The 16,884-nt window shown below is 52.7% G+C and overlaps 1 protein-coding gene across 1 annotated transcript in view; it reads right to left on the bottom strand.

Annotated features, from left to right (window-relative positions):
- Positions 1–16,884, bottom strand: part of ATP10A (ATPase phospholipid transporting 10A (putative)) — a 99,625-nt gene that overhangs the window by 20,144 nt on the left and 62,597 nt on the right. Inside the window, exons 4-10 of the mRNA XM_054561941.1 lie at positions 11,723–11,829; positions 11,217–11,348; positions 10,081–10,211; positions 7,491–7,743; positions 4,531–4,748; positions 1,537–1,731; positions 151–718 (exon numbers count right to left, since the gene is read on the bottom strand). Of these exons, the coding sequence (XP_054417916.1) occupies positions 151–718; positions 1,537–1,731; positions 4,531–4,748; positions 7,491–7,743; positions 10,081–10,211; positions 11,217–11,348; positions 11,723–11,829 (1,604 nt within the window). The remainder of the gene's footprint in view (positions 1–150; positions 719–1,536; positions 1,732–4,530; positions 4,749–7,490; positions 7,744–10,080; positions 10,212–11,216; positions 11,349–11,722; positions 11,830–16,884) is intronic.

Here is a 16,884-nt window from a genome sequence, read left to right as displayed (position 1 = left end):
TGGCTGGGGTGCATACCAGAGCCCACAGATGGCTGTTTCTGTCTTACACGGATGTTTCGCTCTCTTCCCCCGCTTTATGAAAATCGCTGGGCCCGTGGAAGAGCTGGGGGCGGGGCCGATTTCCGGGACGGCCGGGAGGGGGCGGGGTACCTGAGGAGCAGGGCACCAGCAGGTCCATGACCACGGAATCAGCCCCCTTAGTGTAGACGTTGATCTCGTCGGTGAGCGGGTGCCGGATCACCACCGACATCCTCTTGCGGATGGAGTCGAAGCCCAGCGTGTGCAGGAGCTCGAAGGTGAGCCGGCCCAGGTGGGGCAGCTCCACCGCCACCTGGTCGTGCAGCCGGTCCACCAGCGCGCAGTTGTAGGCGCGCGCGGCGTACACGAGCGCGGCCTCGTCGGGGCTCTCGGCCTCGTAGCGCAGCTCGGCCTCGGGCTCGCGCTCCGGGGCGCGCTCGGGGGCCCAGCCGTCCGCCTCGCTGCCGCCGCCCTGGCTGCCCGCGCCGGGGGCCGGCGGGCCCAGCCGCTCCTCCAGCCGGAACAGCGTGCTGTCCGCGGACAGGGCCGACAGGAAGCTGGGCCCTGACCTGTGGTTGGACCTGCTGTTGCTCAGGTTCCCGGTGCTGCTGCAGCTCGAGGTCAGGCGGCTGGGCGAGAACCTCCGCAGGAAGTCTTCGATGGTCTTCACCGGGGACTTCAGCTCGAACCGCACCCTCACCTGCCGAAGACAAGTGGGCTGTGACCCCAGGAGGCCCCGCCCAGGCTGCCACGGGGCACTCCCGTGTTTCCCAGTCCCCAGATTTCTGCGCCGGCGGTGAAAGCTGCAGCCAGAGCCAGCGTCTCCTTCTTGAGCCCATCCTGCGGCCTCTTTCGTTAAAGGTGACGCCGTGTACATTGACTTAGGAGGCGGTCACGCGGGTCACCGCCCCTGAGGCCCCGATTGACTCTGAGGGGCGTGTGGCTGGCGGTGTCTGCAGGCTTGGAGGCACCGGCTGGTCATAGCCTGTCACCAAGTCCAGCTCCCGGACCCCCCACCACTTAACGAAAAGACTAGTTTATACATTTCTCTGAATTATGTCCATAACAAATGTACACATACAAAGGATATTCCCAAATCCCAAAGAACCTTTCTGAACAAAGGACAAGCCGCTCAGCTGGGAGGTGAAGTTGGGATTCCAGTCCAGGTGGCTTGTCCCAGAGTCGGTCCCCAGCCTGCCCTGTCCCCTCTCTCCTCTGTGAAGCTGGGGCCCCAAGACTTGGGCAGGTCACGTAGGGCCCCTACCGGTGCGCCCCCGCCCCTCCTGTCCCGGGCTCGGAGGGTGTCTGTCCTCTCCCACTTGGCCCCTAGCCTCACGCCCAACTGCCACAGCCCGGGGCCACGAGCTGGCTTGCCTGCAGGAAGCCCCCAGCTGCGCGCCCTTCCCATGACAGCTGAGCTGCTGCAGGGAAGGAAAAGCCAGAAACTGACAACGTGCCAAACGTCAAGGGCGGCACGGGCTCCATCGGGGCAGGGTGGCGGGGGAGGGGGCGACTTGCCTTCTGTCGTGGCTGATCCGGGGATGTTACCACGACTGTGTTGCAGATGGTGAGCGCAATGAAGAAGTCGAACACATCAGACAGCTCAGGCGACAGGTGGGCCAGCGGGTGCTCCTGGTGCCTCGCGACGGCCAGGCATCTGTCACATTCGCTCACCTTCTCAAACAGCTTGGGGTCAGGCGTAATGTCTTTCTCCTGGAAGAAAGCAGAGTGAGACCCGGGGCCCTACTAAGTGCCTTGGTGGCCATCTAGTTAGGACACCTTGACTTTAATTATAAGCTGCAAACACTCCTTCCTCTTACACATACACGTATGTAATTTTATAAGGATAATTATGCATGATTTTAGTTGTATAAGAATATATAACTTGAAAAGCATATATTCTTATATAAGATATACATGCTCTTATTATGTAATAACACATCTAAGAATATATGTTATAAAATATCTTACTCAGAAGGACCTGGAAATAACAGAGAAGAATACAAAAAACTTAACACCACCTCCTGTTAATACAGGGTGGGGCGAAGTACGTTTACAGTTGTGAGCCTGCAAAACAGAGGTGTTCTTGTATTATTACTTATTAATTATCATATTAATTCCCATATGAACTGTAAACCTACTTTTGCCCCGCCCTGTATATACTGTTTGAAACTCTGTGCTTTGTGTGTTTTCTTCCAGGCGTTTTTTTATATGTTTACATTGTCCATAATCAAAATATTTTATTCATTTCTTTGGCTACCTACCCAGAAGTGGGGATGCTTGATCTTATATTACACTTTTAATTTTTTAAAATATTTGTTTAAACGACTTTATTTATTTTTAGAGAGACAGGGAGGGAGGGAGAAAGAGAGGGAGAGAAACACGGATGTGTGAGAGATCCATCGACTGGTTGCCTCTCCCACGCCCCGCAACCGGGAACCTGGCCCACAACCCAGGCTTGTGCCCTCACTGGGGACTGAACCGGTGTCCTTTAAGTTCGAAGGCCAGCACTCAGTCCACGGAGCCACACCAGCCAGGGCGCATTCTTAATGTTTTGAGGAGCCTCCTTACTGCTTTCATAATGGCCGAACCCGTTTGCCTTCCCACCAACAGTGCCAAAGGGTTCCAGTTTCTCCACCAACACTTTACTGTCGTTGTGTTCTGATGACAGCCATTCTAAAAGGCGGGGGGTGAGCTCGCTATGGTTTGATTTGCATTTCCCAACTTCACCTTATATGTGAATTATATCTCAATAAAAATGTACACATAAACTGGCAGTTTCCATTTCCCCCAGAACATTATAGTGTCCGAACTTTTCCAGGCCTTTCAGAAGCACAGTCGTCCTTTCTTTTTCACGGACAATACGTTCCAAGACCCCCGCTGGATGCCTGAAACCGCAGAGAGTATAGGGTCCTTATATACAGGGTTCGCCACAAATAACACCCCTTTTTTATTACAAAATATTTCATTGCAAAATCCTAAGCATGTCATGCTGTAACATAACAATATCACACTCAAGCATGCCGTAGGACATGGTATGTGAAATGTTAAAATTAAAACTAAATTATGGTGTGGCTGGTGTGGCTCAGTGCACTGAGTGCCGGCCTGTAAACCAAAGGGTCGCCGGTTCGATTCCCAGTCAGGGCACATGCTTGGGTTACGGGCCAGGTCCCCAGTAGGGGGCACACGAGAGGCAACCGCACATTGATGTTTCTCTTTCTCGCTTTTTCCCTCCCTTCCGCTCTCTAAAAATAAATAAATAAAACCTTTAAAAAAATAAAACAGAACTGTAAATTATGACATCCATGTTATTACTCTACCAACCACACTCAAGCAGGCGTTTGACAAGGTCCTTCTACCGGACCTTGTATACTATGTTTTTTCCTCTACATACACACTATTTCACTGAAAGGAAGCACTTTCTGGCTTCTCTGTGGCATGTTCACATTGCCAGCGTCGCTGCTGTGGTGCTTGGGGGCCACTTATGAAGTAAAATAAGAGTGACTTGAACACAAGGTCTGCACTACCATGAGAATAGACCTGACAACCTTCAAGGCCACTAAGTGACAAACAGCAGGGAGCGTGGAGATGACAAAAAACAAGATGATCCACCTCCCCGGCAGGATGGAGCGGGATGGTGTGAGGCTTCATCATGCCACTCAGAATGGCTTGAAATTTAATTCTGGAATTTTCCATTTAATAGTTTCGGACCACAGTTGACCTAACGTAAAACCCTGAATAAGGAGAGCGGTTGTATTTGGAAATAGCGCTTCTCACAATTTCAAAACAGATGTAACATAGTTTACCTGACCATTCCTTTATTACTAGATACGTTTTGTTTTTTGTTTTCTTCACTGTTTGGCTGACGTAAACGATGCACTGGTAAGCTTCTCTGCATATAAGTCTTCGGATTCTACACTGTTAAACAGACGTCAGGAAAACCTGTTCCAACGCAGTCTCCCTGCTGCCAAGCGTGACATAGGCCCCCCATGGGCCCCGCACGAACCCGCCCAGCAGCCACCGAAAGGGAGGAGGCCGGCCCGGAGTGAGCTGGACGGGCTCTCCCTCCCTGTTCTGAACCATTTTAGAAGCCAAAGGATCTTAGAAGCTGCCGCTCGCTCACAGCCGGAAATGTCGGGGCAGCCGACACAACCAGGGAGGAAAAAGTTTTATTGGCTTTGGGCTCATCTAATTAAAACTATATATTTTTTCATTTGGCTTCGCTTTTTCACAGTTGTCATCTTGCTCTAGGTTTTATTTGTTTCATTTGGCAAGACGGGCTTCCCCTCCGTCACCCGTCTGGGCGGCGCGCTGGAGGTCGCCCAGCCTCAGGGGCTTGGTGGCCAAGGGGCCGTGTCCGCGGCGGTGGGGAGAAGGTGGCGACCCTAAGCCTAGCGCTCGCTGAGCAGAGCCGAGCCTGCCAGCGACGGCGTGTGTGTAAAATTGAACACAGACGCTGCTGACGGGCCGGGGAAATGGCCGATGGGGGCAGGCGCGCACGCTCCGACTCACCATGGGGCTGCTGAAGGCCGTGTGCTTGGACAGCATGTCGGCCCGCTTGGCCTCGGCCCGGCTGCCCGTGCGCCGGTGCGACCTGGTGCTCTGGGTCCTGGGCAGCGTGCGGACGCTCTGAGGGCCCCCGATGCTCCCGCACTGGGACAGCGCGCCCCCTCTGGGCGCCGCCTCCTCCGAGTCCGAGTCGGCCTCCTGGTACCGGGCCAGACGCCGCGCTGTGGGGAGAGGGGTGCAGGCGACACGTCACGGGGGGAGGGGGCCCCTGGGCGGACGGAAGTGCGTGTGCAGGGCCCCGGCCACCCGCTGTTAATGGCGAGGCCACCTTTAAGGAGGGACGGGGCGGGGGTGGGGGGGGGGCGCTCCCAGTTATCTGCATCTGCGCTCAACCCGCAGCGGCTGACATTCTCAGCCCGTCCCACAGATCGGCAAACCGATCTCAGAGGCCTTGAGACCCTGCTACGGTCACAGGACGCAGGCGCGGGGGGTGGGACGCCAGAGTTTGGGTCCTGTCCTTTGTGGCACGCAAAGAGGCCCGGAGTGGGCCGGGGTGGGTTCAGAGCGCGCCCCTCTATTCAGGTGAAGCCTACCTTTGAAAGGGACCTGAGGACAGGTGGCTGGGAAGGCCTGGCCCACAGAGTATGTGGGGTCGAGGGCCCACCTGGCTCACTGGGGTGACGGCGACAGAGGCCACTGAGCCTCGCAGCCACACAGAAGTGACGGTCCTCAAGGTTGTGCTGAGGGTTTTCTCCCGTGGGCAAGGGCCCAGGTGATCCTGCCCGCCCTCAGCCGCTGCGGATGCAGCGCTGGGCAGCCTGGAGGCCTCCGGACCTCGAGGGAGTGCCCAGCGTGCACTGGTCACCGGGGTACGGCCACGCGAGCAAAGGGGCCCTGGAGGACCTGACCAGGATGCCAGCTTCGGCCCTTAGGGGGCGCTGCAAGCACCAGCCCCCACGGCCGTGTGGCGCTCAGTGATCAGGGAAGCGCGTCCACACTGCTGTCCCGGGCTCGAGAATGGCCCTGAACACATTTTCCTGGCTTGGCCCAGTTCGGGCGGCTGTGTCATCACAGGTGAGCAACCAGGAGACCATCCACGAGCGGTTACTCAGTCGCAACAAGCGGTTACTGCGCTGAGAGCGGCAAGGGTGGCAGTGAAGGGATCCTGACACAAGGTGGCGCTCGTGAGAGGCGCCGAGAAGGGGCTTCCGGCCGGGGGTCTGTCCTGCGGACCAGGCCTTACAGTCAGCATCTTCCTTTGCAGATGAGCAAAACACAGACGGGGAAGGGCAAGTCGCCTGTCCACGGCCAAAGGCCCAGTAACCTCAACACCAGGATCCTGCTCGGGTTCTCTGACAAAGAACAGAGCCTGGACACAGGACTGTCGGCTTCTAAACTTGTGTATTAGGGGCCTGGCGTCAGCCTCCTGGAGGGCACACCTGCCAAGCCCACCCACCCGGGGTCAGATGACAGCCTGAAAGTAGCCACCCCAGGCCAGCGCTGGTGGGCTGGCGACTATGCTGGAATGTCTGACCAGCAGTGACCTCTGCGATGGCCTGAATGTCCTTGGGGAGGATGAAGGACAGGAGCAGGTGACGCCTGGCCCTGGGCACACACCAGCACCAGCACCGGATGTCAGGTGGCCAGGTCAGGTACTCGTGAGCTGAGCTCTGAGCTCGTTTTCCTAAGGAGACCTCGAGAGGTCAAAATCATGGGAGAAACCTCGGAAGACGCTCATGGCTTTGGGGACATGTTGATTACTGATCACAGCATGGCTTTCAAATGCCGCACAGGTGCCTGGTTGTCTCCATCGTCACCAGAAAGGCTTCGCCGGGTCTTCCAGAGGCAACGGGAGCCTTGGGTTTTGTAGTAAGCGGTGACAACCATCAACATTTAGAATCTCAGCTGCCCATGGAGCGTCAGGTCCAAGTGTCAGAGGCTGCGGCTGACCTGCCCAGCTGGGTCCCTGAATCCTTTACAGCCTGGCCGAGTCCTGCTTGTGGGCAGTTGGGCTCTTCTGCTTGAGGCTGAGGAGTCACAGGGAGATCGGATGCTGCTGCTGTTTATTTTGGGTGGCAAATAAAGCATTAAACAAAGTGTTTAAGTTCTTACGCCTTCTGTTTAATGTGATGGCTTTAATTTTGCATGGAGGACGTTTGTGGACATCATGATAATTCTTCATTTTATAAAACTCACAAAACTCTTTGTGTTCCAGCAGACGGTTCCCACCGAGTCTTCCTAAAGGACAGCTTCCTATGAATGGTGTCCCCTGTTTTGTGTTTGCTTCATTTCATGGCACGGTCTCTTGGATGTTCTCGGATGCTGTTTCGGGAAGGAAGGGGGCTCCTGGTTGTAGGGCAGGGATCTGCTCTTGACCCCTAGAAACACGACAGGGCGCCCTCTGCTGGCGCAGGCGGGCACCTGTCCCCAGCCTCGCCCTCCGCTTAAGAGCTACCTGTGCCTTCAGGTAGAAAGGAGGCAGCAAGGGATAAAGACAGGAGAGGTGGGAGAAGAGACCGCCTAAAATATCCAACGTGAGGTGACTCACTTCTTCCCAGCTCCCGTGACATCACAGGTCCCAGGGAACGAATTTGGCACACATTCTGAGAATTTTCAGCTGATTACAAGACCACCATGGACGACACCAGAAACACTTCTTGCCCGTTGGTGTGGCCCAGGGACCGGGCGCCTCAGAAGCGAGTTCCGCCAGGATGCCCCCCTGGCTTCCGCTTGGGTGGCAGGAAATGAGTGTGCAAGCCGAAGCCCTCAACGCGGCGACACTGCAGCGCGCAGAAACCCCTTTTCGGTAAAGGGTGCTCAGTTCCATTCCAGGTTCCCGCAAAAATCGGCGGTCCCTGACGAGGCACAGCGTGCGCATGCGCATATATGCAGACGCGCCTGCTCGCTGCAGCCTTGCGAGCCCTGGTCCAGCCCGCGCCCCGAGTCCCCATCCCCAGACTCACCGTTCGCATCGTGAGAATATTCTATGCCAGACACGGTGCACCTTCGGAAAACCATCTTGTTCTCAGTCAAAGTGCCGGTTTTATCCGAGAAGATATACTGGATCTGCCCCAAGTCCTCTGTGATGTTCAGAGCCCGACACTGCAGCTGAGAGTCTGTCTCCTCGTCGTACAGCTCCATGTCCTGGTTGATGAAGTACACCTGGCAAACTTTAACGATCTCGATGGAGACATATAACGAAATGGGGATCAGAACCTAGAAGACACCAGGCACACGGGATGAGCGACCGTGAGGACCAGGATGCTGTGGAATCAGTCTGATCTATTGAAATGACTACAAGCACAAGTAAGTAGGGACTGTACTGTACCTTTAAGAGCTTACATAGGTTGGTTTAGAGTCACTATTGGAAAAGTATTAGGATATTGGCATAGAATTTAAACTAGGGCAGCCTACAGTGCCCCTGCAGAGCGGAAATCCACTACGGTGTCTGAAGTATGGAACCATGGCTTGGAGAGAGGCAAGCATTTTCGTTACTAAGTTGTGCTTGAGAAAGGCTAGGAGAGGAAAGAGAGAAAGAGAAAAAACACACAGCACAGTCAGAGTCCTCGCAAGCAAAGTCACCTCGTTACCACAGCGGCACTGGGCCCCCAGGCGGTCCCCGGGCTCCCAGTGGCCCGACCCTCGGATATGACAACCCCGCAGACTTTTTCAGAGGCTTGTTTTGTGTTGAAGGAGAGTCTCTGTGACGTACAATACAGAGCAAAGACAAGAAGGCTCCACGAAAAATATTCAGTCACGCTGTGACGACTGAAGAACAGCCTCCATTAAATCAATGTTTAATGTTTTTCTTTTTTCAGAGAGTAACAGTATTGAATTGATAGTTTATGGGCTCAGAATATTGTTCAGATGGACTGGCACTCTTGGTAACGTAAGTATGTTAATGCAGCGCATACTGTAGGACTAACTCTGGGCGCGAACAAAACGTGCCGTTGTCAAATGAAGTAAGTCAAGGAAAGACAAGTATTGTCACCTGCGGCACTATGATCTCCTGTATATGTGGAGTCTAAACAAAGCCCGACTCCTACAAACAGAACAGACTAGTGTTTGCTCGCAGCAGGGTGTGGGAGGCCAAATGGGGGGAGGGGGTCAGAAGGTACAAACTCCCAGTAATAAGATAAATAAGTCCTGGGGAGGTCCTGTACCGTGTGGTGGCTACAGTTAATGATACGGTACCGGATATTTAAAATTTGCTGAGAGAGTAGATCCCAAAGAGTCCTCAACACACACATAAAATTCTAACTTGTGAGGTGATGGACACTAACTAAATTTATTGTGGTGACCATTTTGCAATATATACAAATATCTAGTCAGCATGTTGTACACCTGAAATGAATACAAACACAACCTTATATGTCAATTACATCTCAATAAAATTGGAACAATGTTACAGGGAAAAAAAGAATAACTGATAAAAATTCTTTGACTGATTCATATAGTTACCATAATAGTTTTGATCCTTTTTCCATCAAACTTTTACAGAGAACAGTGAGGAGGTAAATTGACATACTGAGTTCCAAACAAACCCTTGATCATTTGGAACGTTAAGTAAGGCTGTTTGCCAGTGTATGAAGCACATGTGATGGGAGACAAAGGCGAAGCAAATGTCCTGTGGTCACTGTGTATTCTCAAGGAGGCTGGGTGTGACACTCCATGTCCCCTCTCCTCCTGGGCACAGATTCTCAGTTAGTGACTGGGAGTCGTGCAGGAGGCATGGGAGTTAACAATAATAATAGTAACAGTAATAATAACAATAAACAATGCCGCTAAATGCGATGAGCGATCCTGAATGGATCTCTGGAACAGAAAAAGCACATTGTTGGGAAAAGTGGTGGCACCTGAATGAAGTCTGGAGTTTAGTTCAGGGCAAAGGACCAGAGCTGGTTTCTTAGTTCTGACAACATATTACGGTGATACATTCACATTAGGGAAAGCAGACACAGGGCACCGCGCTGCACTATTTTGTACAAATTGTCTCTGAGTCTTAAAATGACTCCAGACTGGTAGTTTTACAAAACAGTCGTGGGGATATAAAACGTACAGCACAGGAAACAGAGCCAATGATATTGTAACAACTAAGTATGGTGTCAGGCAGGTACTGGATATATCAGGGGGATCACTTTGTAAGCATATGACTAACCACTATGCCGTCAACCTGAAACCAATACAAAATAATACCCAATGTCCATGATAATTGAGAAAAAATTCTGATTCTGAATTTTATCTGAAATAAAATTTAGATTTTTAAAAGGAATAACTGAATGGAAAAACAAGACAATAAAAATGATCACAACCAACCCCTCAAAGCCTAAGCGTCTTCTTTAAGAACAGCAAAGGAGAATTTGAACTTGACCATCACCCAAGAAAAACACACTCTAGACAAATCAGGAGTCAAGATAAAATGCCACGCGTCAGGAAGGTGCATTTGTGACTGTCCCAATGCAGAGTTTAGAGGCAAGGCTTAGCACAGTGTGGCGACATGGAGTTCTTGCCAGCGAAGTAAAGCCAGTACCTCGTGACACTGAGAACTATTACCTGCAGGACTATAATCATGGTCAAAAATGAGTAAACTGCAGCGGTGACTGGGGACAAAGAGCTGCCATCAGACTCAGGGACTTCAAACAACGCTTTCTTCTCTTGATACCGCTGTATCCACAATCCGTGTCCTGTAGTACATTCAACGAGAAACATCATTTAGCCAATGACAAGGTAAGAACTCTGCTAAGTGCAAATTAAAGTGAAACTTGAAGACCAGGACTCGACGACACAGGTACATGTGGCCATAAGCACCTGCTTGTCACCTAAGAAAGCAAAGTGCATGGTACTGTTGGCGACCCGCAACCAGACTGCTGGGAGGCGCTGGGATGCAGACTCACTCACATCTGGTTTCCCACCGGTCATGATGCTGGAATCAGAGGGCTGTTGGCAGCTGCCCTTGAGAACTCTCCAGAAAGGAATCTCCCAGCGCGGTGTGTGCCGCACAAAATCTCAGCCTCGTTAGCAGATTCTGAAAACTGCCCATTATCGTCCCTTCTTGGAGATTCAAAGTCATGTATCTCAGACTCTACGAAGCCAACGGCAATGTGCGGTACCTCGTCAATGGGTCCCGCCGCTCTCGGGTAAGAGAAAACCTCTCCCTGTCCTGTATGCCTACATCTGTTACCACTGAGTGCCGTGACCCACTGGCCCGGATCTGAGTGACGTTAAACCCACCTGCCCGGGCGTGGTGAAGGTCAGGTCCCCCGAGGTTTGATGCCCTTCCCTGTGAGGCACTGCTAAGGCCAGGTCTGGAGGCCCACAGGCCAACTAAGTGCCAGCCCAGACCTGTCTCATGCTCCAAGTTAATTTTTCTTCTCCTTTCATGAAGTTCTCATTCTCAGGAGTGTTAGACTTCTCCTGCTCTTACGAGTCCTGGTTCATTACCAGGTTCTGGATACTCCGTCCACTGGACTCACTACAACGGCAGGAACTAGACCCTCCTTCCATCCAGGAAGTTTCCAATTGGAAAAGTAACACACGGTGCCAACGAGGCATCTCAATGTGGCCCCTGCTGGTGCAAACAGCCCGCAGGTCTCAGCTGGTGACAGCTGTGCCATTTAAGTTAGGGCACAGGAGTGAGCTGCAGGCAGCCCACCAGGCTCACCAGAGGCTGTCCCACCAAGGAGACTTACCAACCGCTGAAGACAGAGACATACATATGAGGAGGAGGACACACCAGAGCACGTCACAGTTCATCTGCCTCTCCAGCTGGCTGCGCTTGTAGCGAGGCCCGCTGTTGTTCAGCAGCGCCTTGGTTTCGTGTCCTGTGGGAAAGGGGAATGGGTGCAGGGAGTCAGAGCCTAGCAGTGAGGGGACGTGTGGTGCTGACTCTGGGAATCAAAGTACAATACTGGCATCCAACGGTCCTTATGGGACAGGTTTGGTCAAAAGAGCAGGGTATAAAAATAATCTGAAAAAACTGACAACCACAGAGACACATGGAATGAGACAGGCTTAAGAGGGTGGTCAAGATATTATTTGATATTGTGCTTCTTTCCCTTTCCTTTGTTCTCCAAGTGTTCCAAATGGTACTTTTATAATGAGAAAACAACAACAATAACAACAACAACAAGGAGCCATGCTCAAGAAAGTACAGGACAATGAAGCGAGCCAGCGCCATCCCAGACCAGCTGCCTACCGGCGTAGATGACGATGCCGACGACGGCCTCTGTGTTCCTGATGGTGCAGCCTCGGAGCAGCAGATTCTCCTTGTGCAGCCCGGCCTTCTTCCCATTGTCGTGCATGCTGTTGGGGAAGGTGCGTCACGCATCATTTGATGCCCGTATGTGCCTCCCATCCCAAGTAGCACTGCGTTGGGGAGGGAAGGCCTAGGTGCCGGGCTAGGAGAGGGTGCGGGGACCCTGGAGGGGCAGCTTGCCTTGGTGGCTTCTACAAGAGCTTGTGATCACTGGTCACAGGGTTTCTAGAAGCATCCCCAGAGCCTGATGTTTACTTTGCTGATGGGCTTTGGAAAATATTTAGAAACCTGTGTGTTGGCCCCTGCCTGGGTTCCTTGATGCAGGGCTCCTGAAGAGCTTGTAAACAAGGGCGCAAGGAAAACCTTTTGTTCTAACGTTGTCTTTGATCCCGGCTCCCAGCTCAGAGCGGCTCAAACCCTCGTCATTTCCTGAGTGAAGAGCTCCAGGAGCACCTTTTGTTCTGCGCTTTGGCCTTTGACTCTGGTTGTTCCTGACGCAGAATACGAAACGTCTTGGAATTTCCTGGGTGATGGGAGTGTGTTTTGTTCTAATAAGGTGACTCTGGGTGGGCTCGTGGGTGGGGGCTGCTCACCAGCGTGACCACCACCCAACACATGGGGGAGCCGGAGAGTGGGGGGCTCCCCACCCCTTTCCATGCGCCTTGCCCTACACGTCTCCATCTGGATGTTCATCTAAACCCTTCATTGCATCCTTTCATAATAAACTGTCAAACAGTAAACTGGCTTCCTGCGCTCTGTGAGCCACTCTAGCCAATTCATTGAACCCGGGAAGGAGGTCATGGGTACCTCTGATTTGTCAGAAGCACAGGTGACAAGGCTGGCACTGGCACCTGGGGTGGGGGCGGGCTTGTCCGACGGAACCCGGAACCTGTCGGGTCTGCCAACGCCAGGTAGATGGTGTCAGGACTGAGTGCCATCCCAGGACACACAGCTCATGTCGCGGAATTGCTTGGGGTGGGGAAACCCCATGTCGGAAATGGTGTCAGCGTTACGTCTTGCTGTCACCTTGGGGACACGCCACGGCCAGAGAGGCAGCCCAGGAACGTGAGGCTGATTGGGAAGCTGACCGCCCTCCCACCACGGAGAATACCCTGCTCCTCAGCCACAGAAACACAAATGTTCCTCTAGAAAGCAGAACAGGATTGGCTTCAGCGACATTTCCTACGCACGTCACTTTTCTTTCTACAAAGTCATAACATTATTAGAAATACTAATGTATTACTTTTGAAACGCCATCAATTCCAGGAGACGATTTTCTAGATTTGGCTTCATGGCTATTTAGATTCAGAGGGACAGTCCCCGTTTAAGCCACTGGGTTTGCAGCTCCTCCTCTTGGCCCAGGAAGGGCGGTCGCTTCGTCACCATGCTGGCCAGGACCACGTGTGCTAGACCACATTGGGACAGGTGTGGTCCCAGGGGCCGGATGAGCAGTTCACAGCGGAAGGCCCTGGAAACCTCCGAAATCAGGGTCCAGGCTACTCTACACCAAGGGGGCCCTTCCAAGTAGCCACATTCTTGAACCTTCAGTGGATAGTCCTCTATACCTCTTCCACACACCAGAGCCTCAATGTTCCCTCTGTGTGTTCTTAAAAGATTTTTAGACAGAGGAGAAGGAGAAAGAGGGAGAGAAACATCAATGTGTGGTTGCCTCTTGAGCGCCCCCTACTGGGGACCTGGCTCACAACCCTGACTGGGAATTGAACCGGCGACCTCGCGGTTCACAGGCAGGTGCCCAATCCACTGAGCCACACCAGCCAGGACCCTCTGTGGTCCTTGAAGCTCACCAGTTCCCAGCATGGTGCCACTGGCCTGGGCACTAGAGCAGGTCTGGGGAGGTGCAAGGTCAAAGGAAGCAGACCTTCCTGTCACATCCAGCGCCTCCTCATAACCATGAGGGGCAGGGCTGACTCTCCGCCTCAGACATAACTCGGGTTCTTCACAACCAGGAAAACGAATATACTCCCCGCTGCAGAAGACAAGCTAGGAGGCGGAGGCTGCTAGGGACGTATCTTCTGCAAGCCTGTTATTTAGCACCGCCATGTTGATTCCTCTGCAGAAGGCGCGCAAAGGACCACACAGGGGGTGACCCGTCAACACTGTCGACGACCCCCGTGGCACATCTGGACAGAGTAAGAAGTTGCTTTAAAAAGACATTCAAGCCTGAACGCCACATGGCCGACTGAAAGCATTGAGACACCAGCCTATGTGACATTGGACTTGAGACCCTGTTCCTTTGTCTGGAGTGCCCGACTGTCTGATGCCACGGTCCTCTCTGTGTGACAACTGGACGTGAACATTACTTCTCAGGGTCATAAAATTATTTCTCTGTGACAACCAGACATGAAAATTATTTCTCAGGAAAGAACACATCATCTCCATCAAAGTTCCAGTCATGCATATTCAGAACAAGAGATGAACTCAGTAGAAACAAGGGAACTATGACATTAAGCTTCCTTTGATATGACACGTGTCTGAACTACCACTGGGCTTTTTATTCAGGCTGAGTCACACCAGAACTCGTCGCCGGCCGCTTCATAGGCCTCGATGAGGGCCACTGCCACTGGGGCAGGCAGCCGATGCAAGGGGACAAATCCACTGCTTCCGAGTCACTGCCTTGAGTGAAAGGCCCTGTATCAGAAGCAGAAGGGAAGGAACCTGAGTCTCAGCAGGGTGGCTGGGGACCTGAGTCACCCAGCAGGCGTTCGGCACCTGAACATCACCTCCAACTTGTGATGGGAGAGTCCGGCCAAGGGCCCACCGAAGCAGGCTCCAGAAGATTCCAGAAAGATGCACCAGACAACATGAAGCTGTCCTGCTGCCCTTAGTGCCTACCCCTGCCTATGGGCTGACCTGTGTCTCCCACGTCATGTTGAAGTCTAACCCCTGGCACCTCAGTACGTAACTGTATCTGGAGTTAGGTCTTTGAAGTGTGATGAGTGATTAAAATGAGGTCAATGAATGAGCTCTGATCCATAGGACTGAGGTCCTTGTAAGAAGGAGAAATCTAGACACAGAGACAGACAAGCATAGAGGTTAAGACGATGTGAAGACACAGAGAGAAGACGGCCGTCGACAAGCCAAGGGGAGAGGCCTCAGGAGACACGTGTCCGGCAGACACCTTGAACTTGGCCTTCCAGCCTTCGGATCCGAGGCAATAAATTTCTGTGGTTTGAGCTGCCTTGTCTATGGTCAGCCTGAGCAAACGGGTACATCCTTTCATGTTTCATCTGAGCCCTGAGAGGCTTCCTATAGTTCAAGTCTCCAGGCCTCTGGACGCCTCAGACCAACTGTCCAAAAGTAAAATGTGACGATGAGGATTTCCGGTGACATGTCCTGATCACTGGCAAATGTGACGTGCAGGCCCCTTGGGTTCAGCTGACACAGGGCCGCGTGCGGCCTGCGGGCTGTTTTTGCTCGGACAGGCTAGGTGTCCCTGGCAGTAGCTGCTCTTGGTGATGGGTCCCGAACACCAGCAGTTGTCTGTCTGAGTCCTGGCCCACAGGGGTGGTGACAGGAGCCTGTGACAGGGGTAGCAAGCTATCGGCTTAAACGCAGACGTGCAAGGGGCACTCACTGCCGCCTGGTCCCCTCCAGGGTCGCAGACGGCACTGTAGATGCCCAGGAACCTCGGACAGTCCGCAGCTGACTGTCCTGGGTGGTCATGTTGCCTCCAGCAACCATAGACCTGGGTGGGCTCCGCTGTCCCCGCAGCCACCCAAACCAGCCTCCCCGCGGTCCTTCTGACCCCTCCTCCCTCGTTTTTATATCCATTTAAACACCAGTCCTCAATTTCCCCCTCTTTGCAGGCTGTTTATGAGTCCTCCCTCTTCTTGCCCTTTCTGTGCAGAACTGACCTCATTCAGGCCCCGCGGGGCCACCGCCTGCCACACACCTCATGCTGACCCCTTGGACGCCACCAGCCAGGGTCCCTCCTGCCACCCGAATGTCACGTTCTCCTGGGAGCAACCGGTGCGAGCTGCTTACTTCCTGCGGCCTGGTGCCGCCAGCTGCCTCTGTAGGCTTCTTGCTCCGGCTGCTCCGCGCAGCCTGGCCTGCTCCCCAGTCGCCTGCGCCTCAGCGCGGCCCGCACCGGCCTCTCTGCTGGAAGGAGCAGTGCCATTCGCCTGAGCTCCTGTTTGTCAGGGAGCTGCTCTGGGCTTGGCTCCCCGGGCCTGCGGCCAGGACTCCGCAGTATCCATTGTCCTTCCTTGTCCAGACTTCTTGCTACGGCTCCTCAACGTCTTACGCCACTTGGCGCTTGATGCTGGGCGTGCGGGAAATCAGAGGTGCAAGCTTATGCCGAGAGCTCTGCTGAACGGAACCCCCGCAAGTCTGCGCCAGGACCCCTCTGTGCCACACCGGCCAGCTCGCGCCCTGGGGCGGGACAGCGGTGGGGAGGAGGCCCGCGTTCCCTAGACAGCTAAGCCTGGGAGCACTCACGGTCACCCAGGGTCGAGCTGCGATCAGGGAGGAGTAACCTGCAGCGCTGAGGTTCTGCTCACACATCTCACTTTCTCTCTGTGAGACACTCCCCGACTCACAGACTCTCCCCATTCTTTCCCATGTTATCTTTCCCCACACAGTTATAATAATAATAATTATTATTATATAAGTAATATCATGTATAATATATAATAATATATAATTATATAACATTACATAATATATAATAATATATAATTATATATAACATTACATAATATATAATAAATATCATTATATAATATATAATAACATATATAATATATAATAATATGTAATAAAATAATAATAATTATTATTATTGAAATTTCAACTGCACATGAACATCACATATTATAATTGCCTTCCATGGACCCACAGCCCAGCTTCAACAAGTACCAACCTGTGTCCTTTATCCACCTTTTGGGTCTTTCTGTTTTGGAGCAAGGGGCCAGGTGATTTGACACACTACATGTTGTATTTTTTGGTTCGCGTGTTTATTTTCTCTTTTCCCCTAACTAGGATAAAATAAACACAAAGGAGGACTTTCTGTCTATTCTGTTCACTGTTATCCCTCAGAGCACTGAACAGAGCGAAGCATAGAGTGGGTGCTCAATAAA

The sequence above is a fragment of the Pteronotus mesoamericanus genome, unplaced genomic scaffold (assembly GCF_021234165.1).
Source record: "Pteronotus mesoamericanus isolate MK-2021 breed Mesoamerican mustached bat unplaced genomic scaffold, CSHL_Meso_final scaffold_582, whole genome shotgun sequence".
Taxonomy (NCBI): Eukaryota; Metazoa; Chordata; class Mammalia; order Chiroptera; family Mormoopidae; genus Pteronotus; species Pteronotus mesoamericanus.
This window is presented reverse-complemented; position numbering and strand designations above follow the sequence as displayed.